Source organism: Hermetia illucens, chromosome 3 (genome assembly GCF_905115235.1).
Source record: "Hermetia illucens chromosome 3, iHerIll2.2.curated.20191125, whole genome shotgun sequence".
NCBI lineage: Eukaryota > Metazoa > Arthropoda > Insecta > Diptera > Stratiomyidae > Hermetia > Hermetia illucens.
The window spans coordinates 150234761-150259860 of NC_051851.1; the positions used below are offsets into that span (position 1 = coordinate 150234761).

The 25100-nt window shown below is 43.8% G+C and overlaps 1 protein-coding gene across 1 annotated transcript in view; it reads right to left on the bottom strand.

Annotated features, from left to right (window-relative positions):
- LOC119651151 (nipped-B protein) overlaps positions 1–24755 on the bottom strand; it is a 32448-nt gene extending 7693 nt beyond the window's left edge. The window contains exons 1-19 of the mRNA XM_038054557.1: positions 24257–24755; positions 15571–15659; positions 15411–15509; positions 15160–15331; positions 14975–15099; positions 14760–14917; positions 14508–14698; positions 13073–14451; positions 8147–8311; positions 7899–8077; positions 7369–7806; positions 6613–7302; positions 6323–6554; positions 5942–6251; positions 5642–5870; positions 5387–5581; positions 5232–5324; positions 4853–5173; positions 33–208 (exon numbers count right to left, since the gene is read on the bottom strand). Of these exons, the coding sequence (XP_037910485.1) occupies positions 33–208; positions 4853–5173; positions 5232–5324; positions 5387–5581; positions 5642–5870; positions 5942–6251; positions 6323–6554; positions 6613–7302; positions 7369–7806; positions 7899–8077; positions 8147–8311; positions 13073–14451; positions 14508–14698; positions 14760–14917; positions 14975–15099; positions 15160–15331; positions 15411–15477 (5120 nt within the window). The 5' untranslated portion in view covers positions 15478–15509; positions 15571–15659; positions 24257–24755. The remainder of the gene's footprint in view (positions 1–32; positions 209–4852; positions 5174–5231; positions 5325–5386; positions 5582–5641; positions 5871–5941; positions 6252–6322; positions 6555–6612; positions 7303–7368; positions 7807–7898; positions 8078–8146; positions 8312–13072; positions 14452–14507; positions 14699–14759; positions 14918–14974; positions 15100–15159; positions 15332–15410; positions 15510–15570; positions 15660–24256) is intronic.
- Positions 24756–25100: the final 345 nt, after the last annotated feature.

The following is a 25100-nucleotide window of genomic DNA, read 5'->3' on the forward strand; positions in this document are numbered from 1 at the left end:
AACAGATGAACCGCATTTTGGTAGTTACTTACCTAGAAAAACAATCTCTTATTAACTTATAGTTTTTAGTGATTTTATTTATAACAGCTCCTAAACACGATAAACAACTAAGAACCACAGACTGATTAAGCGATACAACAAGCACCATTAAATGTTCTTCTAAATCGGCTAAAAATGATTCACTGGGATGCTCCATCAATGGGACAACCTGAAATGAAATTGAATAATGGATAAGCTACACTGAAGGAACTTACAAGCTTAATTTTTTTAAAGAATATTAATAAATTAAATAAAGCATATCAGATCTTATATGACGATGAGTACTTTGAAAAATGCTATTTTGTTCCATTGACCTCCTTAAAGCCTAACAAATATCTAACATCCCATTTCATTTTGGTTCTAAAATTATACTGATGCGAACTGCATGGGCTGCGTTGGCTAGCAACCAACTAGATGCTTACTTCGGATAGAGACTCATCTCACGACTACGGAAATTAACAATGATTGATTTTTGAAATGTTCGTACGCTTCTAGACAACGGCATCGGGGGTCCCAAAATGATCATTTTTTCTAACTTGAGCGCGAATCCTGGCGATATAAGCTGGCCATTTAGGACCTGAGCAAGTTCTCCTTAAGGCACTATGCTTTGTTTTGTGGAAAGCCTAGTGATAACTAACGCGACTCCAGTGCTGGACTGTTGGCGACTGATACGTCAAGGCGTACTGACCTGGGGGTCGGTTTCTGATAGGATCTTGACTAGAAGATTCCAATCAAGCGAGTTCAAATCATGAAAACTGCACAAATCCGTGTTGCACGTTTAATATGTTTGCCGGAAAAACAGGTTCGTGAGAACCATTCATCCAATCATCAATGATGTGGATGATTTGAAACGCTTGAATGTGCTCACCAAAAAAAAATTGCATTTACTGGGTAAACTTTGTTTTTGGAATAAATTATTTGTTATTATTGCTTTAAAGAAATAACAAAACCGAAAACGCCGCAAGAGACGACAAAGAATTCTTCTTCCAGTTCTCGCCTCCCGTGTGCTGGTTGTCTTTGTGTGTTGGTCTGCGAACCCGACAACATGGTTCTATTCCGCCAGCTCGAGACGCAATCCGCTCTAGTCAGCGTCACAATGAACCCCACGTGGAGAAGCAGCTCATTAAGTGCAAATCAGTGAATGAAACGACCAAATTTAATCTTACTGACCAAGCTAACGTTTGATGCTAGGCACAGATAGGTAGTAATAAAGTCGACGCCTAGCAGATTTCCGGTGAGCATACAGCATATATACGAGAGTAGGTCTTCAGGACCTTTGACAAGTACCGAACGATGCTAGTACCATCGTAGGATTTCGAAAAAGGCCGCAGAATGTACCAGCATTTTTTCGACGAAAAACTAGTCTTGATGGGAGCCCTGGCGACCGCTACCCGAAATCCAGCTCGTCGCTCGAAAATTAGTGACCGCTTGAGCCGGAGCGCACTACCTTATCGATGCAAACGCTGGAGTCTCCGTTCTTCTCGCATCCCAGAATCATCCACTAATGCCGTAATCGGTGAAACTCGCGGCAGCAAATTCCTCATCAATCCACACTTATGGCTACAGGCGGGTAGTCATAAGTCTAGGACTTCGAGCAGCGATTCCTTGGCGCATCTAAGACGGAGACTTCTTTTGACACTATTGATTGCTAGTTGATCTGCACAACATTTTCCTCATTGGTTCCCCGACCTACCTTAAGTCATCAGCAAAACTCTCAACCTGCACGTATCACTCTTTCCAACGTTCTTGAAGCACTTCTTCAAATATACTTCACTACCCAGCGTAATTTAAAGATGTTCAGCACTACATCAACATTACTGCCTCCCTTCCAGAGCTCGCAGTTGCGCGGAAAGAATTCGATGAATTTCTTATGCAACGTATTTGTAGATGTCCAGACAGCTGTTGGCCTTTACCATTTCACATCGTCCCTAAACCCAATGGCGAATGGAGACCTTGTGACGATTACAGGAGTCTAAGTGCCCAGTCGATTCGTACACAACTTTGTGCACTCTATCACATACTGCCGTATTTTCTGGACTTTGGATAAGGCTTATCACCGACTCACTGTATTCTGAAAGCAGCAATATGCACACCTTTTGGACTCTTCATTTTAACTAGCATAACTTTTGAACTGTGCAATGCAGTGCAAACCTTTCACAGATTCATCCACACTGTGCTACGAAACCTCCACTTTTGTTTCGTCTATTTGGATAATGTTCTGGTCGTGTTTTCCTCAGATTCCGAGCATTTTTCAATGTCTCCGTAAGGCTGGCAACCGCAAGGGGAAGAGGTTCGGAGCGCACAATGAGGGTGGCGAGCGTATATCGATTTTGCGGACACCCATGACCTTGTACTTATGAATACATGGTTCATCAAACGATTGTCCCATCTTCCTACATGTTATAATGGGAACAGTAAAACGCAAATTGACTATATTCTCTTAAGACGCCCCCATTTTACCACTGTCACTGATTGCAAAGCCGTTCCCTCTGATACCATCGCACCTCAACATCGGCCATTGATTGCCGTCCTACCACCAATAAAACAGCGTGAGGAACGCAATGGCCCGCAGCGCATTAAATGGTGGCAACTTCGTGAAAAAAAAAAGAAGAAATGATCTCACTTACGCAATTACGAATGTGTAAAAATCATGGACCCAAATGAAAGACACGATCCACAAACCGGTCTCTGCAGCCCTCGTGGTCACCAAGCCGGGTAAGCGATACATCAACCGAGATACTTGAAGGTCCGTGAAAAGGAACGCCTCTACCATAACTTTCTCGATGATAAAACACCGGCCAATTGGCAAGTTTATAAGAATGCCAATCGGGAAGCGAAGAAAACAGCCGCTGTCACCCAGGCGGACTATTACAAAAATCTTCACGATAAACTGGACATTCGGGATGGCGAGAAAGATCTGTATCAACTTCCCAAAAGCCGTAAGGATGCGTTAATGACAAGAACGGTAATTTGTTTACCAACCGTTGAACCGCAACGGATAGATGGCGAGAATACTTCGAGCAAATTTCAACTGAAGAATTTGTTCATCCTCCACTTCCACAACCATTGCCGACATTTGGAGCAGTTCCACCTGTCAGCGCAACTGGTGCTCAGAGGTGGCGGCGAGGAAGATGGGGCGGCAACCCTATCGGCCAAACCAAAACCAAGTGGCCGAAGAGAACCTCCATAGTGGTGGCACCGGGAGACGCTTTAATCACTTTTGTTTGCCGGCCGTGATTCAGTAGGCGAATGCTCCAAAGGCCTAATCAGGGCGATCAGACCCGAGTCTGCACGGGGACTCATCTGAAGTGGCAAATTGGTCACGAAACCTTACCAGGGGTATACTGGTACCATGGTAACCGGCAAAGCCCCTGGACTCACATACTTCGGGTGAACTCCTGTTGTATGTGAGGACAGCTCGGTTATTTGCGGTCCCTAGTGGGAGTTTCATGGTGGTTGTGGTTATGCTCAAGCGAGAAGAGACCTTCGGGCCTCGACGTGGTGTTGCGTATCAACACGGGTATCGTACTCCTTTGTTCGGTAGAGGCAATACACGCTGCGCGTGAGAAGCATTGCCCTCTTTACATTGCATTTCTGGATCTAGAGAAAGCGTTTGACAGTGTGGCAACGAATCTGGTATGCTTTACGACAACACTTCGTGCCAGAAGAACTCGTGCGCTGGGTTCAATTGCTCTACCACGATCCGAAAAGTAAAGTTCGAAGTATGGCGGGTGTATCAAAATCACTTCGTGTCTCTATTGGTGTTCATCAAGGGAGCGCCCTCTCACCATTCCTCTTCGTTCTTGTTATGGACACCGTCACACGGGTAATCCAACGTCCAGCGCCCTACACACTACTTTAGGCAGATGACGTTTTCCTAGCATCTGATAGTAAAAATGATCTGGAGGAACTTGTCCAAAAATGGAATGATCGCCTCATACAACACAGTCTCAGATTGAATCTAAACAAAACTGAATTTTTGACAACCGATCCGCATGAAACAGGCACAATCACTCTCAACGGCAGTGATTTGCCCAGAACTGAGCGATTCGAATATCTCGGGTCAACGCTATCAGCCAATGGAGAACTGCGTTATAAAATTGCTTCACGCATTAACGCAACCTGGATGAATTGGCGTTCCACAACTGGTGTTTTTTGTGATCGACGTATCAACGAACGTATCAAATCGAAAAATTTCCGTAATGTCGCCCTCTATGGTTCTGAGTGTTGGCCGATTGTAAAAGACAATGAACGGCGTCTTGTGGTAATGGAGACGAAGATGCTGCGTGGAACTGGTGACGTGACACGTTTTGATCACATCCTAAATGAGGGCATCCGCGATCGTTATGGGGTTGCTCGAATCGTGGAATAATTCGCGCTAACGAGAATTCACTTGCCAAGATTGGTCTGAAGATCGAAGTCGATGATAAACGACCAAAATCAGGCATTCGATAGAGCCAAATGGCGAAACCGATTACGACGAGCTAACCCCGCTTGTGTACGGGACAAACACTGAAGAAAAAGAAGAAGTGTCCACATTATTATTCGTTGCAGCACTTTGACTGCAGGTGTGCCCCAGCACCACAGAGTGGTACCAGTTGAAGGGTATATCCGTAGTGTTGGACAAAATCGCCATCGCTTTTTTCCCAGATGAGAATTTTAAATTATCGTTATCACGCGGCTTTTTAAAGAAAGAAAATCTCCCGGAATGCGAATAGTATAAAACCTGAGTTTTCTACCAAAATTTGGTCAATAATTTATACAACTATAACGGTAAAATATGAAGTAATTATATAATGAAGGTCTCACTTACCTGTTCTAATATTTCCGCGACCGAACTAATAAATTTCGGCGCAATTGCTGAATGGCACTTTATATTCAAATAGGGTTCTATTGTGATAGCATGTCGTACTAGCAACTGCGGTCGAACTTTTGCCAACAAATACATTGTTGTTATGCACCCCAACATACGGCTATTATCCGACTCCTCCAACATGATCAGTCTGTCGACCAATCCATCGGCTAATTGTTGACAGGATAGCACCACATCAGCAGGTGGTTCGGTGTTTTTCTTCACTGGTTCACCGGGAGCATTGTCTCCAGATTTTGCGTTGTTCTCTTTTGGTGTGAATATCTAAATGGGGATTCACATTAAAATTGGTCTTAATAGAAATATTTGAAAAATGACTTACATTTGTGAGGAGGCCGTCAAGCCATGAAGTCCCCGTGTCATGTGCAGAGTTCACTACATCAATAATTTGAGTTATTTTCCTTTGCACTCCGACCTAGAGACGAAACAAAAATCAGAATTGTTTTTCTACAAATTTGCTTAATATCAAGGGCATACCCGGTCGTTGTCAGCACACGGTGAGAACCACATTCGCATAAAAACCTCTGTAACCAGCTTCTGAATGCCCTCCTCATCGTGAACCCGACGGATCATTTTAACACATATCTCTGGAATTTTTTCAAAGTCCGGATACTCGATGCAAATATCTCGCAAAATTTTGATGACACGTTTCCGAACTGAAACTCCAGTATCCTGTACAAGAAGAAGCGTTCAACGTTTTACCAAGACTTGCAAGGTTAAACTCAAACTCACCAAAATTCTAGTTGATAACATCTCATAATACTGATCAATTAACTCTTCACTGCTTAGCACGTATTTCCCAATTAAATCGACGGCAGCCTCACGCACGGAAATTGCAGTGTCTAGGAATTTTTGGTTCACACCCATTTGCATGTCTTTGCGTTTCAAAATAAGAGGATCCACTTCGACAATTGTCGCGAGACACTTCATTGCACGAGTTCGTATGGCGATAGCCGGCTCCCTATTGGCAAAAATCGAAAATAATTGTGGGTCTTAGCGACTAGATGACAAAGTAAAGCAAAGGGCACTTACCTCACTACTAATATAATTTTCTGAAGGTATTTATCGAACGATTGGCTGAACGGCCTTTTACTCGCTAAGTATTGTGCAATCAAATATGCGTTATTGTAGTCGATATACGTCTTTATATGTTGTGATGTACAATTGACATCCGAGTATGGTTTTATTTTGCTTAGCAAATATTTTTTACGTTCATCTAATACACGAAATATTTCGAGATTCAATTCTTGATCTGGACAGCCAGCACCGGATGATTTCATATTTTCCACTGAGGCATCGTCACTTTTGTCGTCTTCTTCTTCGGACGATGACTCCGAGGATTCTGCAAAAAAAAGTAATGGAGATTTTTGTAATTCATGCTTACATTCATTGTAGACGAAGAATCTCACATACCTCCTCTCTTTTTTCTCTTCTTTGTTGTTTTCTTTCGAGATGCATACCCCTTCTCTCCCTCGGCAATTCGTTTTCTGTTTTGCATTATATCTCGATACCACTGCGCCAAATAGAAATGCCTGGCGTAGTCCCAAATTAAATTCTCTTCTTGAGCGTTTACAGCCAAAAAGTCCAAAAGTATTTTTTGCAGAAACTCGACACGTTCTTCCTCAGGATCCAAGACAATCTTACTCTGCAGAGAGAATCAACGTTAGCAATCTGCCCTTCCTGGAAATCTCAATGCAAATTACGTCTTTATCTGGCAGGTCTCCCTCCTTCTCTTGTTCAGCCTTAATACATTTTATCATTTGATCCATTATTTGTACCTTACATCGCGATTCTACCGTATCCTTTCGTAACCGCGCTGCCACGATACCCAAATAGTCGAGCGATGCCAGACGTATCGATTGCTCAATCGACTTGTCTGACATATATTTGACCAGGAGGGTTCCTAGCAAGCTTAAAAGTAGCTCAGCTGCAGGCCATTCCGGCTTGTTCACCGTGGCCAATAAGTCATGAATAAAATTTTCGAACAATGGACGGAAGTCGGTTTCACTCGAACGGCTTTTACATTTACTTAAGAACGTCGTTAAAAAATTACCACCTATACTTACGGCCGTATCATACTTTTCCATAACTACAAGATCTTTGTCGAGTTTCGGCTTGTTTGAATTGTCATCCGTGGACAGTTCGTTATTTTTGCTTGCTGCCTTCTTATTTGACCGACTGGTGGGTGGTTTTTCACAGAGTGCTTCGGGCAAAACCGATGCACACTGGATCAATTGAAGCACTAGTGCGGTCACCATTTGAATGTTCCCGCCATTGTTGGCGAGCTTGAATGGTCGCAGATTCTTTTTAGAACATGGTAACCTATCGATGGAAGCTAAAATATCAGCCAGAATACTGCTGCGCATATTTACATATTGCTCTTTCCGAAAAATCTACAAAGAGAAGCACACAGGACCATATAATTGCCACCATTGCACAGACAATTTACAAATACGCACCGTTGTGACCAATTCTAAGCAAACAAATTGTAACGTTTCGATATTATCGACAAAAAATGGTTCGACAGCTAACGTCGACAGTGCCAGCACTATCGTGTCAACGAATATGCATTTATCGAAGAGCGTTACAAACACCTTCATCAGTTCCACCGATTTCGAATAGAGTAATTGCAAACTTCGGTTGTGATTAGTCGCGGCCTTTTTCTTACGATTATCAACCTTTTTCATTGTTTTCACAGTGTAGACGGGATCATACGACGGGAAGATGGTTTCACGGAATTGGAATTGAACGAATTTAACAATCAACGAAATGTTGTCCTCCTGGAGAAATTTCAAATCTTTCACAGTTGAATAAATATTGCAAATAAGAAGACAAGCTTCGATTGCATTAAGAATTTTTTCCATGGCCTCGTCGCCGCCGAGTTCCTCCTCAACGTCCTGAGAAGCGAATAAGTAAGTTCATCAATATCACCATCTTCCCTTAAATATACAAGGGATTTGTTCCTCATGTATAAGTAGCGTTTACTTACCGGTCCCGCTGAATAGTTTCTCGCCAGATACACATTTCGCATTGCATAATTGATTAGCAGCGTCAGCTTGTTTTTCGGGATCGAATCCAATGCACCTTTCGCTTTAAGTTTCGCGACGTCGTTGCTGACTACCGTCAACATTTTCGACGAAATGCATTCAACATTCTCATCCGTCTCTTCTGTTATAGATAAAAAATATGAAAGATAAGTAAATTGGACCTAGACTGGATTTGGGTCGACGACGATACCTGAATTGAAGTTCGGTGATTCTGTGTCATCCAGCAATTCAATGATTTGTTCCATGTTTTTCATAAATTGCTGGTAAGTTTGTGATTTCATGACCTCCTCCTTGGATGTCTTTGGAGTTGTTGGCATTACAATGCGTTCCACACGTCGGAGTTTGGGTTTCGTAACTGCAAAGATAAAGTTTATTCATGATTGTACTGCATGTACCACTATTGATAAACATATTAGCGCGGAGACGAAAACAAAATTTTTTTTTAAATCTCTTAATACTTCAAAGAGGGCCACAAGATGAAAAAAACTTGTAAATGTCACAATTGCCGAAGGACCTTTATGCAATCAAACTATAACTTTCGATGCGTAGACTCATCAGAGCCGGAAAAATAACTTCAATGTACGAGAATAATGTTCTTTTACATTAAACTCACACCGATCCTACACCTTTTTCGGGAGAACGTTTAAGGCTTTGGAAGACTTAATTAAAAAAAAAATAAAAGCGTGGGTTCTAGTCCCGTCCAACGAAGAATAGCACGATTCTGGAGGCGGCGTGACTTCGCCTCTGCAGGATTAAAAACGTCAGCACCGACTAATACCTCTAGTGCGACAGTGGATCCTGTATTGTCTGATTTGCTTCCCAGCTCAACCGATCCATATTTTTTCACGGAAGTTGGCACTAATTAGTAAAAGACGAATAGACTCGAAACTTTCCTTGGGAGTATCGCCCTCTTTATATTGCATTTCGGGATCTAGAGAAAGCATTCGACGGTTTACCACACGAACTTATCTGGCATGCTCTACGACAACACTTAGTGCCAGAAGAACTCGCGCGCCGGGTTCAATTGCTCTGCCGTGATCCAAAAAGTAAATTTCACAATGTCGTCCGTCCTGTCGCTCTCTATGGTTCTATGGAGTATTGGGGCCGAATAAAAAGACAATGAATGGTGTTTTGCGATAATGGAGACAAAGATTTGCATTGGACTAGTTGCGTAACACGTTTTGATCGCATGCGAAATGAGGACATGGATCGTGGAAAAATTGCAAGAGAAGCATCTTCGATGGTGTAGTCACATAATTCGCGCTAACGAGAATTCACTTGCCAAAATTAATTTGAACATCGAAGTCGATGGTAAGCAACCAAAGGGCCGATCGAAACAACGGTGGCTTAATTGAAGTAATAAAAACTTGTTGTTTCTTTTTCGTTGGTGTGGATATTTATTCTTGCAAATACCGATATTTCGGGAACCACTTGTTCCCTTCATCAGTGCTAACAAGTTGTTATATAATAAATAAATATTCACACCAACGAAAAAGAAACAACAAGTTTTTATTACTTCAATTAATTAATCGTTGGAAACACCGCATAATTTCACTCAGATTAACGGTGGCTTGATACGCTAGATGGGGATTTGAAAGCCTCGCAATTGCATCCAGATCAGCGTTTTAACAGAACCAATTAGCGAAACCGATCACGACCCCACCCCACAAGAAGAAGAGGAGAATACTACTTCTTGCGATGAATTTGCTCATGTTCTATTTTCAGAAACACTACTGGCACGCAAATTTCACCTGTCCCGCCACAGAAATCGAGGAAACAATCAAACGATTCAAATCAGAGAAAGCAACATCGCAGCGCAGAGCAGACTCTGGCTGGAGATCTACAAGGAGGACGATGTTCAGAATATCCTGGTATTCCCCTTTGTTTGAAAGTTTGAAACAAGTTGCAGCCATAGGAAAAACTGGGAGGGGGGGTCTCTTTTTCTTCAGCTTTTGTCTCGTTTACAAGCGAGATCGGTTCAAAAACTAAGAGAGCGTAGCATTGGCATACAGCTTCAAGCAGCGAGTCTTTATGTGGTACATTGACGGGCTTCTTACAGCAATGCTTCACGCATTAACGCAACCTGGATGAAGTGGCGTTACAAAACTGGCGTTCTTTGTGAATGAGGTATCAACAAACGTCTCTACTTCAAAAATTTACGTGAGTGTCGTCAATCGTTCTGAACGTTGAAAGAGAAATATGTTATACCCTGTGTTCTAACCCACAGCCAAGCTACTTAGATCCTGCCAAATGAATAAAACCGATATGGGGATGCCTTAATAAAATGAACACGTTCGGCTCACTCGATAAATTCTGAATACTCTGAGATCCAGGCCACATTGGACCAGAAGGCAATGAGGCAACGAACGAGCTTCCCAGTAAACGAGCGGGGACTCCGCTGCACGAGATAAAGCCATTCAGTGGAAAAACGTGATTGTTGTAATTGGCAAGAAAGCACCAAGGTCCAGCAGAATGTTCATTACCGTCCGATTCGGTGGTTATCCCTTACCATGAAGAATATTGAACGAATTATTGATAACCGCGTTCGCGACCTCGTAATAAACTATGAGCCGTACCGGGTTTGTCAAGCTCTGCGGAACTACTTGAACTACGTGTGCCATTCAAATTCATCTGGAGCGAATGCTTTGCAATAAAAACTAGTACAAGAGAAATTCGTCCGCTGGGTTAGATCTGCTCATTAATGCAAATTAAGAGAGTGCGATGACCAGTCAAACTGAGATCAGCGTATTCGAGGTGTCTGAAGAAAGATGTCATCGTCCATTCAATTTCTCCACAACCACCGAACAAGGCAGCATAATGAACGTCACCGATAACAAGAAGAAATAATATCGATGACAGGATGCAAGCCTAGCGGACTGAGCTTTGGACCTCAAAATCCTCCGAGATTTTACCTTGGTGCAGCAAGTGATATTTTACGCCATCATATATCACTCTAATAACAGCTATTAATGTTCCCGGAATGTCCCGCCTACTTAGAGCACTTAAGATACACTTCTTGTTCACGCTATCGAAAAATGTCTCAGAATCGATGAAAGCAAAGATCTAAACTCCGGGCACTGTTTCAAAATGATTCGTAGAGTGTTAATGTGGTCAATGCAGGAGGATCCCAAGCGGAAACCAGCCTGTTCTCTATCGTTCATCCTTTCAAGATGTTCTTTGATGCGTTCCAGGATTATTTTAGCTATTATCTTTGCGACAGCAGGGAGCATGCAAATACCCCTCCAATTTTTATGCTTAAAACGTGTGTCCTTTTTTTGGAATCTTAACGATCATCCCCTTCTCCCACTATCTGGGAAACGTCTCCGATTTCCAAGATTTCCGTACGAGTGGAAGCAGCAAATTACCAGTAACTGACCAGCACAATAAAGTTTCTGAGAATTTAACGTGAGTACCTGCCGTGTAGGCATAATCCCACGGTCCTCTTCGGAGACAGATTGATTTGGAGACTACAATCAGAGCCCCGCCATAACTGGCACATCGGTACTGGTTTATACTGAGTGTAAGCCCAGCATTCATACCAGTGGATGCGGATCTAACACCTCTGCCGCATTCAAGGGGTACGGCGCCCAAGTTGTACAGCGCAACTCCACGCTTGAGCTCACAAGGAGCTCTGCCCGCGAAATAGCACATTCTCCAGAAATTGTCCTCGAGCTATGCTCTCAGAGGGTCCTCCCGCTTCCCATCGTACCAGATAACTTCCGGTGAAGCTTCGTGGCAAGAACTACTTCAGATGAGTGCCTTACAGACTCGGGTTTGATCGCCCTCCTCGAGTACGTGAGGACGGCGCTCCCCAACTAGAATTAGCTCAGAGCGGAGAACTGGATCGACTAGCGCAATAGCAATTCTCTCTTGTCACGGCGTACAATGCGCTGAACTTCTCGAGATTTCATTCGGTTTCGGAGTTCGAGCACGTTACGTCCGCTGCCACTCGCAGCAGTCAGTAGAGCCTCCAACACCTTCCGTTCATCAGTCCACTTCCACTATTCCGCAATCAACCAGATCTTATGACGCTTTTCTGAACGTGGCTGATGACCTGTGTATCATCTGAGAAAAAAAAAGCATTTTTGAGCGATCACCAGATGTGATCCCTTTCCAGACCGAGGTCAGCGCCTATCTTGTTACGCACATCCAAAAGACAACTCCTGAATCTACTACTGATTGCGAAATGGTCGATCTGATTGCTCGTACGGCGTCGATCAGTTGAAACCCTTGGCCTTATGGCAAGCTCTGTGCTCAAACAATGTACCACCAATGATGGGCTGGTGGAAGTTGCAGAAATCCACTAACTTCCCACCATTATCGTTATGGTCACCAAGATCGTACTTGGTATTCAGATCACCCATCATGATCACAATGTCACCTTTAAGAAACTTCCTCTGAACCGCGTTTAATTGCTCGTAGAAAGCATTCATCTCTATTATATATGAACTCTCTCTTAGTGCGTAGCATTGTACAATTGTGATGCTCTACAATGTGGACCGAAGTCTTACAATTTAAAGTCTGTCAGAAACCGCTTCCAAGGTCAAGACAGTTTGCCTTGCGGTAGCCGTCAGAAGCAGCCCAACACTGGATTCGCATCTGCTCCCACTTGGCTTTCCAGTGCACAAAAGCAATATGAAGAGGAGTCGCAAGAGGGAGAGGAATACTCTCTAGAGTCCAACCATCTTATTTCAGGGAAGGCTTTGAATATATTCATAAATGCAGAGAAAAAGACGCAATTGATCAAGACGAACCGACCCCACCACTAAAGGAACAAGAACATTATCGGGGAAATGCTGTTGCCAGAAGAAAACTGGTGCGCCAAAAGGAGGATTCAGATGAGACTTGATCGCTTAAAGTCCTCCTCGCAAAGAAATGAAATGAAGAAGGTAAACCCGGAAATTGGGGTGGTTCTAGTGGATGGGAATGTCTCACTGCTGTAATCTGGCGCTGTAGTGTGTTTCTAAAAGTGTCCTTCCAAAAAGATAGATCCAAGACCTTCACTTCGAAAGCCTAGAGTTCCACTTTCTTAGTATTGCCCCCACAAGAAGATATAGAAAATACGAATCATACCTCTAAAACTTTAAAATAACAAAGACATCATACAATTACTTACATATCTCTTCCGGGGGAAGATCATTCGGCGTCACAGGAAGCTTACGTTTCGATGCATTCCTACGATCGTCCGCTTTCATCACAGAAAATATATCTTCATTCCTAAGAACCGTTTTATCATCTTTTACAGGTTTCTCAGTTTTCATCGCCTCATCATTAACCCTATCCACGACGGCCGGAGCATCAGCCACAACTCCTCCATCTGCCCCACCTCCTCCATCCGCCCCGCCTCCTCCATCCGCCCCAATATCCAGTCCAAGCTTCTTCGCCAGCTGAGGCGACTTTTTCACAAACTTGGTTAGGCTCTCCTGCATCAGCTTCTCGTCTTCGACTTTTAATCGACTCAAACACACTTTCGGCAGCTTAGACCCGTTGTTCTCGCCCTTGCCGCCGCCAGCTTGAGTTGTAGCTGTTCGGCCCATGGTGTTTGCTGTTGGGAGTTTGGCCACCTCGGCCTGCTTAGATTGCTGGAGTGGTGCAGATGGAGTGGAAGTGGGCGGTTGTTGCGATTGAGATTGGGACAATTGTCGTGGAGTGCCTATTTGATTGGAATCCGGAGCAACGCTCGCCTGGGCAGGTGACGGTCCGCGAAGGTCAAAGTTTATGCTTTGTTGTTCGAGATATTCGTTGTTGCGAGGAATCGTCTTTTGTTGTTGAATTTGCGTGTGGATCGCCGGTTGCTGCCCCGTAGGCTGCGGCTGCACTTGAGGATGTTGTAAATTAACTCGGGTTTGATTGGGCTGAGGTGGCTGCTGCTGCTGTAGAGGCGGCTTTTGCTGAAGCTGTTGATTCACCAACGCTGGCCCGTGAACTGCATTGTCGATGATTTGTTGTTGATTATGGTGATGCTGAATTTGATGTGGTTGAAGCGATGGCGGATGCTGCGTATTTTGGACGTTGTGTTGTTGCGGAGCTGATATCACTTGGTGTTGAACGGCTTGTACTGCATTCGGTAACACCGGTTGCGGTTGATGTTGCTGCTGCTGTACAAGATGTTGCGTCTGGTTCGAGTGTTGGATCACATATTGCTGTTGCGCTTGGATTTGTTGCTGATGCTGTTGATTTTGTATCTGCTGAGTATGCTGTTGATTTTGTTGCGGAATAGCTTGATGCAACTGTGGATGTTGCTGCTGAATGTGTTGCGGTATTTGCTGCTTTTGCTGAAGTTGAATTTGCTGTTGCTGCTGATAATATTGTTGCTGTTGTTGTTGTTGCAGAACAGTTTGCTGTTGCTGCAGCACAACTTGCTGCTGTTGTTGTTGCAAAGCAACTTGTTGTTGCTGCTGCTGTAAAGCAACTTGTGGATGCTGCACTGCCGTTTGCTGTTGCCTAGAGTTGGGATGTTGCTGGATTATCGAATCTACGTGGTGATAGTTGTTGCTAAAACGAAGCCTTGGATATTATTGAGATACACCAATTTCAAAAAAAAAACTTACACATTGATTGCATTAGGATGTGATGGCAAATTCGCAGTGGAGTTTACAACAAGGGGCCCCTGGCCAATGTTCGATTCCAATTTGACTTCCGCCCCAGTCCCGACCTGGACACTGCTGTTGTTCGTCGGTGATGTGATAACTTGGTGTTGCCCACCAGCTAATTGTGATTTGTGCCTTGTGGTAATGACGTTCTAAAATTTGAAGGTACTAAAATAAGCCTGTTCGCAAGGAAATAACTAGGGCTGGGCTCACCTTCTGAACGGCAGGAGTTTGCAATTCATTTTGATCTGGTTGCTGAGGGAAGTTCTTGTTACTTCTTGCTTGTGGCGACTGTTGTTGCTGCTGCTGCGGCTGCTGCTGATGTTGATGAACTAACACTGGAGAGGTTTTATTAAAAACGTTATTTATTTCTGAAAAGTTAAATGTCGTTAGCAGTCATGGAGCAACAAATCTCTCAGAAAACTCACGTATCCGCTGGCTAGGTGGAGTATTAAAAACGGTAGGCCTAAATGTGTAAATGCCTTGCAGGAGCTCGGGGGACTCATTTATGTTTGTGCCAAGTTGATTGTAAGCGTATTGCGGTTTAAGTTCACTAAAATTGTACAGAAATAAAAAATACGTTGGTGAAATATTTTGCAGTCTCTCTACTCACATATGATCTGAGCTTGTTTGTTCTATTGCATTAACTAGTTGCCTTACAAGATTATCGTCACGAACAGACAAGAGGTTCTTGGATTCGTCCGCCACCAGTGTATGGAACAGCAGTGATTTGTTCAGGGAAGAAACGCTGGAAATGGAATCCGATACTGGGAGCTCGCTTAATACTGCAAAAATCAAAATGGTTAGACGATTCCCTTTGTGCCTGTTCCTAATAGGAGCGAATAAAGCAGGAGTAGTACTTACAATCTGATAAACTTGCCAATCCGGCTAAAGTAGTAACCGGAACGCTGGGTATATCTCGATCGGTCATTATGCTTTAACTTACATATGCATTTATTTAATCTGGAATATAAACCCGCATTTAGCAGAGAAGTAACCTCTTCCACTGTGAGGGGATACTCACTTTATCTTAATTCCATGAAAGTGGTAGGATAACTCTAGTTCAAGGAAGTGATCGTATCACATGACTTCTATATTGTGTTTCTGGACTATCTGTGGAAAAAAATAACCATAATTGGGAAGGGTTCATAGACTGCAAGGTAAACATGATACTTTACAAATGAAATAGTCAGGCTTTGTACTCGGACACCACCTTGACGGTGTGGAGGAGCCTGTAGTGTACTATTAGGTAGTTGCATATGAAATGACCGATTTGGCAATCAAGTGAAGTTAGTTGCGATTTTGCTGCATCAAACTACTACTACTCTTACATTTAATCAAGGAGTCATTTCAGTTTTGACCATCGTTGTGATAACAGTGAATAAAAAGGAAACAAGTCGGGAAACCGGAAACTGGCCGCTTCAGGTACGAAAGGTTTTGTATATTTCTTAGTACGTAGCACGTAATATATCTATATTATGTAAGAGTATCCACTTTCGGGTGATATTGACATTCATAGTTTTCAATTTTCAAAGAAGCAACAAATTTGAGGTATTATAACTTTGTTAGTAATAGTGCGATTACCACCAAACTTGGTAAGATCATGCTCTATATTATAGCCTATATCACTGCAAAATTTCATGGTACTAGGATGAACTTAAGGGAGATTTCTAACCAATTACAAAAAATTGTAGTAATATACTATTATTAACTTTATTTAAACAGATATCGGCATGGAAGGTATTTCGGAGCCCAGGTACCATATAGCGGCAGGCTCTTGATTTTTTCAGATTTTTCGGTTAGGTAGTTTCTGAGAATGGCCCCCTCAAAGAAGTGATCACTTTCAACCCCCCGCGCTCCCCACCCTTCCAACGAATGTCAAAACTAAGATCGGCTTTGAAAAGTACTAATCGAGACCTTTAATTTGATACCCCACATGACTATATTTGATGAAAAAAAATTTTACACCCCCCTTTTGCATGTATGGGGACCCCCCCTTAAATTCGACCTAAAAGGATGTAATTCACTGTATGCGTGAGCGTTCACAGTTCCCACCTTTCTACCAAATTTGGTATCAATCGCTATAACCGTCTCCAAGAAAAATGCGTGTGACGGACAGACAGACAGTAAACCGATTTTAATAAGGTTTTGTGTTTACACAAAACCTTAAAAAGGGTGGAAAAGGGCCAAGAACGTATACTTTTTCTGTATGAGTTCAAACTCGATCATAAAGCAGCGGAGGCGACCAAGAGCATTAACAGCGCATTTGGAGCTGATACGGTAAGCGAACAAACCACACGGCGGTGGTTCGAAAAATTCCGGTTAAAGTGAGCCACGTGGGCATCCAGGACCATCGATTGACAACGACGAGCTGCGTTTGATATTCGAATCCGACACACGTCAGTCTGTGAGAGGCAGTGCAGAGAAACTGGGCGTACACTATTCAATAGTTTCCCGGCACTTGCAACAACTTGGAAAGCTCAACAAATGGTTTCCACATGCCCTTACAGAGCAAAACATGGCGCTTCGAATAGAAATTTGCAGTTCTTTACTCACCCGCAACAGAAGCGATTCCTTTTTGCACAGAATAGTGACATGTGATGAAAGTCCTTGGGGTTTAACGTGAGTACCCCCGCCATGACTAGCACAGCGGTACTGGTTTATACGGAGTGCAGGCTCAGCATTCATTCCAGTGGATGCGAGGCCTATCTAACACCTCTGCCGCAACTAAGGGTTACGGCACCCGAGTTGTACAGCGCAACTCCACGTTTGAGCTCCAAGGAACTCTGCCCGCGATGTAGGCATAACCACAACCACCATGAAACTCCCACTAGGGGCCAACCGTAAATAACCGGGCCGAGAACAGATCCTCCAGAAATTCTCCTGAAGCATATGCTCTCAGAGGGCCATCCCAGTTCCCATAGTACCAGATAACCTCCGGTGAGGCTTCGTGGCAGAGCCACTTCAGATGAGTCCCTTGCAGACTCAGGTCTGATCGCCCTCCTTGAGTACGTGGGGACGGATTTCCCCAACGGGTTAGCAGTGACATGTAATGAAAAGTGATTATACGACAATCGTCGCCGATGAGCATAATGGCTAGATGCTGATGAGCCACCGAAGCATATGCCGAAATCGAGCCTCCATCTGAAGAAGGTAATGGTGACTGTTTCGTGGTCTACAACTGAGTTATCCACTATTATTTTTTGGCACTGGAGAAACGATAAATGCACCAAAAATAAAAAAAATATTCAACGGCCGAGATTGGTCAACAGAGATGGTGTGATACTCCTTCACGACAATGCACGACCTCATGTATCCTGAACAACGGTTCAAAAATTGAACGAATTGCAGTATGAGACTCCGCCTCATCCACTTTATTCACCGGACCTTTCGCCAATCAACTACCACTTTTTTAAGCATTTGGATCATTTTTTGGCGGAAAAACAATTTAGAAATGAAGAGGCCATCAAAATTGTCTTCAACGAGTTTATCAACACCCGAAAATTAGACTTCTACGAAACTGGCATACATGCTCTTGAATCTCGCTGGGAGAACTGTTTTGAATCGACTGGCACTCATTTTGGTCAAATAAATAAATTTTTGTAAGCTTTACAGTCATTTCAAATTTTAGTACCAAATCGGCCATTTCATTTGCAACAACCTAATACTTTATTACTTTATAGTACAGCAACTCCCTCGCTGAGAGGAAATGAGAACCTGATTACAGCTGTCCTATCGATGGCAATCTTGCATAATTCTGTTAGCAAAAGGGAGCCGAAGGCTCGGCAGAAGAGCACTTCAACCGCAGAGCAGAGGAGCACAGGCTTACCTGTGAGAGCCTCCGCTTCCGCCTCTACCAGGAGAAGCGAAAGAAAAGGGAGCAACTGGGCTATCTCCGGGACGTGAAAACGGGACTGTGCAGCCGACGACAGCGAAAGGCACGACGAAAAAAGGCGAAGTTTCTTGGGAATGAGGACATGAACATTGCTACAAAACCAAGTGTGGCGATATTCAGGGAAATCGGGCCCAACAAAGAGGAATTTTCGGCGGAAGGTCAGGACAAGCTGGTAGCCAGGCAAGTTTCGATCTAGCAATGGTTTTCACATTAGACTACATTTATGTCTACAAACATGAAGGTTGGGCAAATTAAACCGCAGCATGTCAAAGCCTTATATGGTAATGTGAATATACGTTGCCATCATTAGACCGATGTTCATATATGCATCCACAGTGTGGTAGGTTAAGGTGAGACAAAAAGGTTTAAACTAGCCGCACTGCAAAGAACTGTGCATCTGGGTATCACTAGTGCCATGAGCACGACATCCAGCGCAGCTCTGAATGCACTACTCAATTTGCAGCCCCTGGATATATTTATTCAAAGCACTGCAATGAGAGCAGGTCATAGACTAATTCGATTAGATCTATGGGGAAACAACGGATGTGTAGAGCACAGCGCATTGGAAGAGTTACTGGGAGAACTGAATCCAGTTCTTCCGATTCTCGTGTCAGAGAGAACTGGGAAGTCCCAGAGGAATGTTTGGTGGGATATACGGAAGTCTTCTACACCAATGACTCAAAAACTTAAGAGTTTTTTGGAGCCGGAGTCTACCTCTCGAATAAAAACGAGAAGTGGGCTTTTCTTTTGGGACAATATGCAACGGTTTTTCAAGCCGAAGTTTATGCGATCCTAAGGGCGGCAAACTGAGTGATTGACGAGCGGTTGAAGGGCAAGCGCATCGTAATCTGCAGTGATAGCCAAGCTGCATTGAGGGCGTTGAATAGTCCTTTGATTACCTCGAAAATCGTTCAGGAATGCAGAAACCGTTTGAACTCTAATTCTAGATTCAATACGGTGGAACTACTCTGGGTAACTGGTCACTGTGGCGTAGAGGGAAATGAAATCTCGCATGCTTTAGCGAAAGAGGGGTCAATCTCCTCTATGCTGGGACCGGAACCGGAACCAGCAATTGGAGTATCAATAGCATTGGCTAAATCTGTTTTCAAAAACTGGGAACAAGCTTCCCACAATGACAGATGCTGCTCGACACACCGAAGTTTTCCTGCCAGAACAGAACATGCGTTCCGCAAAGTATATCCTGTCGAAAGGCAGGAGGACTTGCAGGGGTATTGTGGGCATTCTGACAGGCCATAATTCATTAGCTGGGCATATGTTCAGAATAGGAATCACTCAAGATGATACGTGTCCCTCCTGTAATGAGGAAGCGAAATCCACGGAGCATTTCCTATGTGAATGCCCCGCCTATGGACGCATCAGGCATCAGATCTTTGGTGCCGATGTTCTCCAATTGCGACGGGTAGCATCACATCCACTAACGGAAATCCTGCGATACGTTAACAAATCCGGAATATTCCGTTAGACGGGGGTGGCGAGTACAATGGGCCAACACGGCCTGAGTGCTCAGAAGTTGTAGCTTCTCCCTTATCACACACACATGTCAAAGTCTCCTCTTTCCTACTGGCAACAAGGATGATAAAATAGTATATAATTTCTGCTACAAGAGTCACGGGTTCGTTTTAGTAAAATCTGTGGTATTGGATTGGACTAGGATCTTCTTCTATGAGAAATGGGCACTCTGGCTCGTTAAGCAGCCTCATTTGCCTTTTCATTATAAAACTTACTGCTATGGCCAGGATACCACAAGATAAGAACCTCTCAAAGCTAGCTTTGCTCATATTATGCTGGCTTCATTTTTGCGATAGTTTCCGAAGAGGAAGTTCGACGAGCCATAAACAACTGTAAGACCTGGAGGGACCCTGCCGAATCCATCAGTGGAGACAGGTTGAGTGACAAGGAAATATCAATGCCAGAAGGAAAACCACGGAACCAATGTTGTAATATTTTTTTACGAGGTTTAGGAAGTGGAGACACTTTGTACCGTCCCAGGTGCTTAAATGGTCCTTATGCTCGTGGATCGGTTAATCTGTGCTCCAAAACTTTTTGGATGAGTTACATTCAGAAACACCCATCCATGTGTTGTGCCACAAAGCCCTCCCTTACTGCGCGGGTCCAATTATCCTTTGCCTCGACGAAGACTAGGAAGTTGTTCTGATTCGCAATATTTCTGAAGTTCCTGAAGGCCACCTGCTTTACCCGAAAGAGAGAGACTAATCCACACTCCACCAGGGCTTCTGGGTCGAGTCCGTGCCATTTCATTTAAAAGAGTAAGATTTGATTTCTTATTCTTTCAATACTAACGGAAAGGTGACTGTAGAAAGCCTATGATGGAGTTGAGAGTGTCCGATGTTAGACACTCTGATTTGAGTGACCATGACGATTTGGATGAGAACTGACCGGTGATGGCTATTTGAGATCCTTTTTTTATTCAATGATAATACACAGCAGATTTCTAGTTACATATTGTCCTCAGAAAGAGGCAGAGGCAAAGGACCCAAGCTGGAAGGCATTGTAGAACCAGCATAGTTTCGGGATCGGCGAGTGAAGGGAACTTCAAGAATGTTTATCCTACGTGATCGATGAGAGACGATGCGCATAATATCGGCTGCGGAAGAGGGACATACTACACAGCAATATTCAATGATGTTTCTAACAAGGGAGTTGAAAGGCGTTAGGGAGGACTGGATCGAGGTAAAGTCAAAGCAGAAATGTAGGATAAAAACAGACATTTTGGAAGCTCGATTGATGATATCAAGGAAGTGGGAATTGAAATGAAATTTGTCATCGAATATTATGCCCAGGTCTTCAAGGGAAGTCAGCAGAAGTTCAAGGTAATTGATAAGAAAGAAGAATAGTAGAGGGTAAATATAGAGCTTTGAAGAACACCAAAGGAAGGCTAGAAGGAACAAGATGAGCAAACAATGAAAAGAAACCTTGCAGGAACCGTATGAGAGGTAGGAACAAAGCCAAGGAATGATTGGGCGAGGGAGTTTAATAGAGAGAGTTTGAGGAGGAAAATATCGTGGTCAGCAGTATCAAAGGCTTTTGATAAATCGATGTAAATAGCGTGCACTTCTTATCGTGAATTAAGGCATTTGGCAAGGAAATATGTAAATGGTTTGAAGCAGTGGATCGATGTTTCACGAAATCATGCTGCTCTTTGACAATGAGGTGACCGAAATAGTGGTTAGTCTACTATTGACTAATCTGTCGAGGATTTTGTAGCGAGGTAGAAAAGAGAGATGGAACGGTAGTTCACAGCTAGAGAAAGATCTCCGCTCTTAAGGATAGGGATAATAAGGCCCTCCTTCCAGAGATGAGGAAAGTAACATTCTTCGAGATTTTCATAGAAGATTATACACAGAGGGAGGGAAATGTGTCATGTAATGTTAAGAATGAAAAGGAAAGGAAGCACATCGGGACCAGGTCGACATTGGAGTTCCTCATTGGTAAACTCAACTAAGGAACGTGTAAGGAGAGGACTGGCCAGAGGTTCGGAGCATCTAGAAGTTGCGTAGAAAGTGCAATGGTCAAAGGAGTAACCACAGAAGTTAAATAAGAACAGAGAAGGTTGCAGGATTATTAAGGGGATTTTTTCAGTTGAGTCAGCAAAACTGGTGGAAGAAGGGACAGCTTGGGTGAGGTTACGGGAATAGCAAGTGCGAGACCAAAACGGTTTCAAGTTACCAAGGACGGGGGCGGCCTCGACGCTCAGCAACTATTTTTTAACCAAGGATCACAGTGGAGCGCATAGCTTAAAATTAAGGATCTCTATGGTGAACCAAATTGAGTAAGAACGCAGACAGGAGAGGAGATCGGAGAAGATATTGCCAAAAGTGTTAAAAGTTGGCTTTTCGGAAGTTTGAAATTAGTAGATTTTCGCGCAGTTTTGAAGTTTGAATGGAAGCTCTGCTTCAAAGTGAGATTTGATGAGCATAAAATTTAAAATACGGGAATATGCAAAGAAATAAGGAGAGACCCCCCTCGGGGATATTGGAAAGGCAGAGATGGAGAGTGCGGAACTAGAAATTTTTATCGGTGTTGAAGTTCAGGGCAGATCAAGTGCTCATAAAAGAGGGTAATAGAAAGGAAGAGTGGGAGAGGTTGTTGGACGGAATTAGAATAATTGGGCTAGTTGAGCATGGGGAGGTTAACATGTCCGCAAAAAAGAAAGGGCGGGAACGAAATTTGACAGGAAGGGAGATCCGACAAACTGTCAAATAATTCTTCATACAGGAATTCTTCAGACAAGGGGGAAGGGGACGTATGTACAAGGTACAATGAACGAGGAGACACTCATAAGAAGAGAAAACGAAGGAGAAGGCGAGGATGCCCTTTTTATTGCAGTTAGGATCCCGGCGACAGTGGATTTAAGTGATACATCCCAGCCTCTGTCGCAGCGGAAAATAGAAAACTTTTTGGGAAGCTCGGAGTTTATTATTGTAGGTCCAGCAAGCTTTCAGAGATAGAGACTCCCCGACGCGTACCACCACCAATCGGCTTGGCGAGACTGAATTTAACAGAACTATTTCAGGGACAGAACCGACAGATTTCGGTCCGGCTAAATCTATGTGGCAAAAATTGATAAAGCTGTAAAGCAAATACTAGCAAACGTTGCAGGGTGGAGAAGGAGAAATCATTTTAGTTCTGGCTGATTGACAGTGGAACATATAAACAATTTGACTCCCACGATCCGTAAAATAGGACAACACCTTTAGTCTACATCCTATGATTATACATTGGGGAGCGGAGGTTCTTTTCAGAATTCACTTTAAAAACAAGCTCCATAATCCATGCAGTTGGCGGCTACCAACAGTCCAGTGGCATTGGTGTACAAAGCTACTGAAATAAATGGAAATTGCTGGACCATTGCCTCACTGAAAACTAAACAAAAACATTTACTTTGTCACCAGCAAATGCTCGGAGAACAAACAATTTTGTCCTCTAAATTCCGATTCTTGTTTCCCAAAACATAATTTTTAGTGGCTGAGCATTCACAGATGACCCAATTATCGAATGCAGAACATTTGCGATATGTTTAGATCCGATTGGGACGGTTCAGTACCACTCCGAGTTCCAGTTTGCATTTCATTTCTTGTGAAAACCCAGACGAAAACAACAATTCCAACTTCGGAGCAAGCCCAAACCGAGATGACTAGACCGATCAGATGCAAATCACGCATCTCTCCATGCGAAAGGCACTAAGCCGCAAGATGACACGTACAGATCGTGGAAAGCACAACAAAGAGCTGGCCATTGCTGCGATCTGCATGCGTGAACTTCACTTGGCTCCATCAACACACAATTCAGCCGTTCGCCCGCTGCAACTTTGTAGGCAGACGAGCCCACATTTGTGCAACTCTGACAATTGCTGGAGTCTCTTGCGGACGGAGCTGCAGATGTTTCCGCGGTGTCTGTCAGCTTCCCACCGCGAATTCCAGGGACCCAAGGGCCAGCCAGGCCAGCGACACCCACAAACCGTCCCAATGGGTCTTCGGCGCTTCTTGACATTTCTCCCGTACACATTTCTGGTCACCGAGCGCGGCTGCACCGCTTTCCCGACATGTGAAAACACACAAAACATTGGCATTTACCGCTACGGAGACCAGAATGTCGGGAAGAAAGCAGAGTGCGCGGGCTAAATCCCGTCCCGCGGCGGCCAAGGTGCCGTGGCTGCGTGCGGCGCCAGAACGCTCCATTCACGACGCCGAGCACGGCTGCTCCCGCACAAAACACCGTCGTGTACACGGCAACCAAAAAAATTCGTGTGAAGAACTCCGCCACAGCTTTTTACCTCCAATGGGTTCATTCCTCCGCAAACCGCACCGTACGCGCTCGAGGGAGATCTCGCAGGCAAATCGCGGACGAGCGCTCCGCCAGCATTAGTCAGATGCGTCCCGAAATTATTCACACACTTTCTACAGGTTCATGCGGCTCGCCAAATGCCAAAATATCCGTCCGTGAAACTACTTTTTCCACTCCACCACTTTCTTTCAGCACTACTCACGAACGAAACCTTTTTGTCAAAAACGGCGGCCCGAACGAAAAAAATCTATGGAGTGGTGGTGAGCAACTTTTTCGCGGACGTACACTTTTCCCAATTACTCCATGACGGCGCGTCGCAATTCACTTCAATTACACTGCACGCGCTGGATAAAGTTTCACTATTTAGCGGATGGCGATTAAAACTTGGCTGACAATATCCAAATTGTCGTTCTTTTACATTTTATTTTGAAAGAAATTAGAAATGGCGACGTCCGAACAAACACCAAACATATTACGCGGCTGCGTTCGGTAATGATGAATTTGTCTCGTTGACTTTCCGTCCGGCGATTGGCACAACTGCTCAATAATGGCGCCATTATTTGCACAGGGTGACGAGTGATATGTTGCGCATTTGATTTGGGCTTATTTCTCAAATTTCATAACAAATACGAATTATGTCTGACATAATTGTCTCTATCGAAAATTCAAAATATTTATCTCCTTATGGCAAATATATTAAGCTCCTTGTAGTATCATTGGTTCAAATTTTATCTGCCGCAAAAAAAATTAAGAAGCCGATATCCGGGAAGGAATGTTTTGGTCGTATTCATGGCTATCGATGGTACCCTCAACTAAGCCTAGTTTTCAGCGAT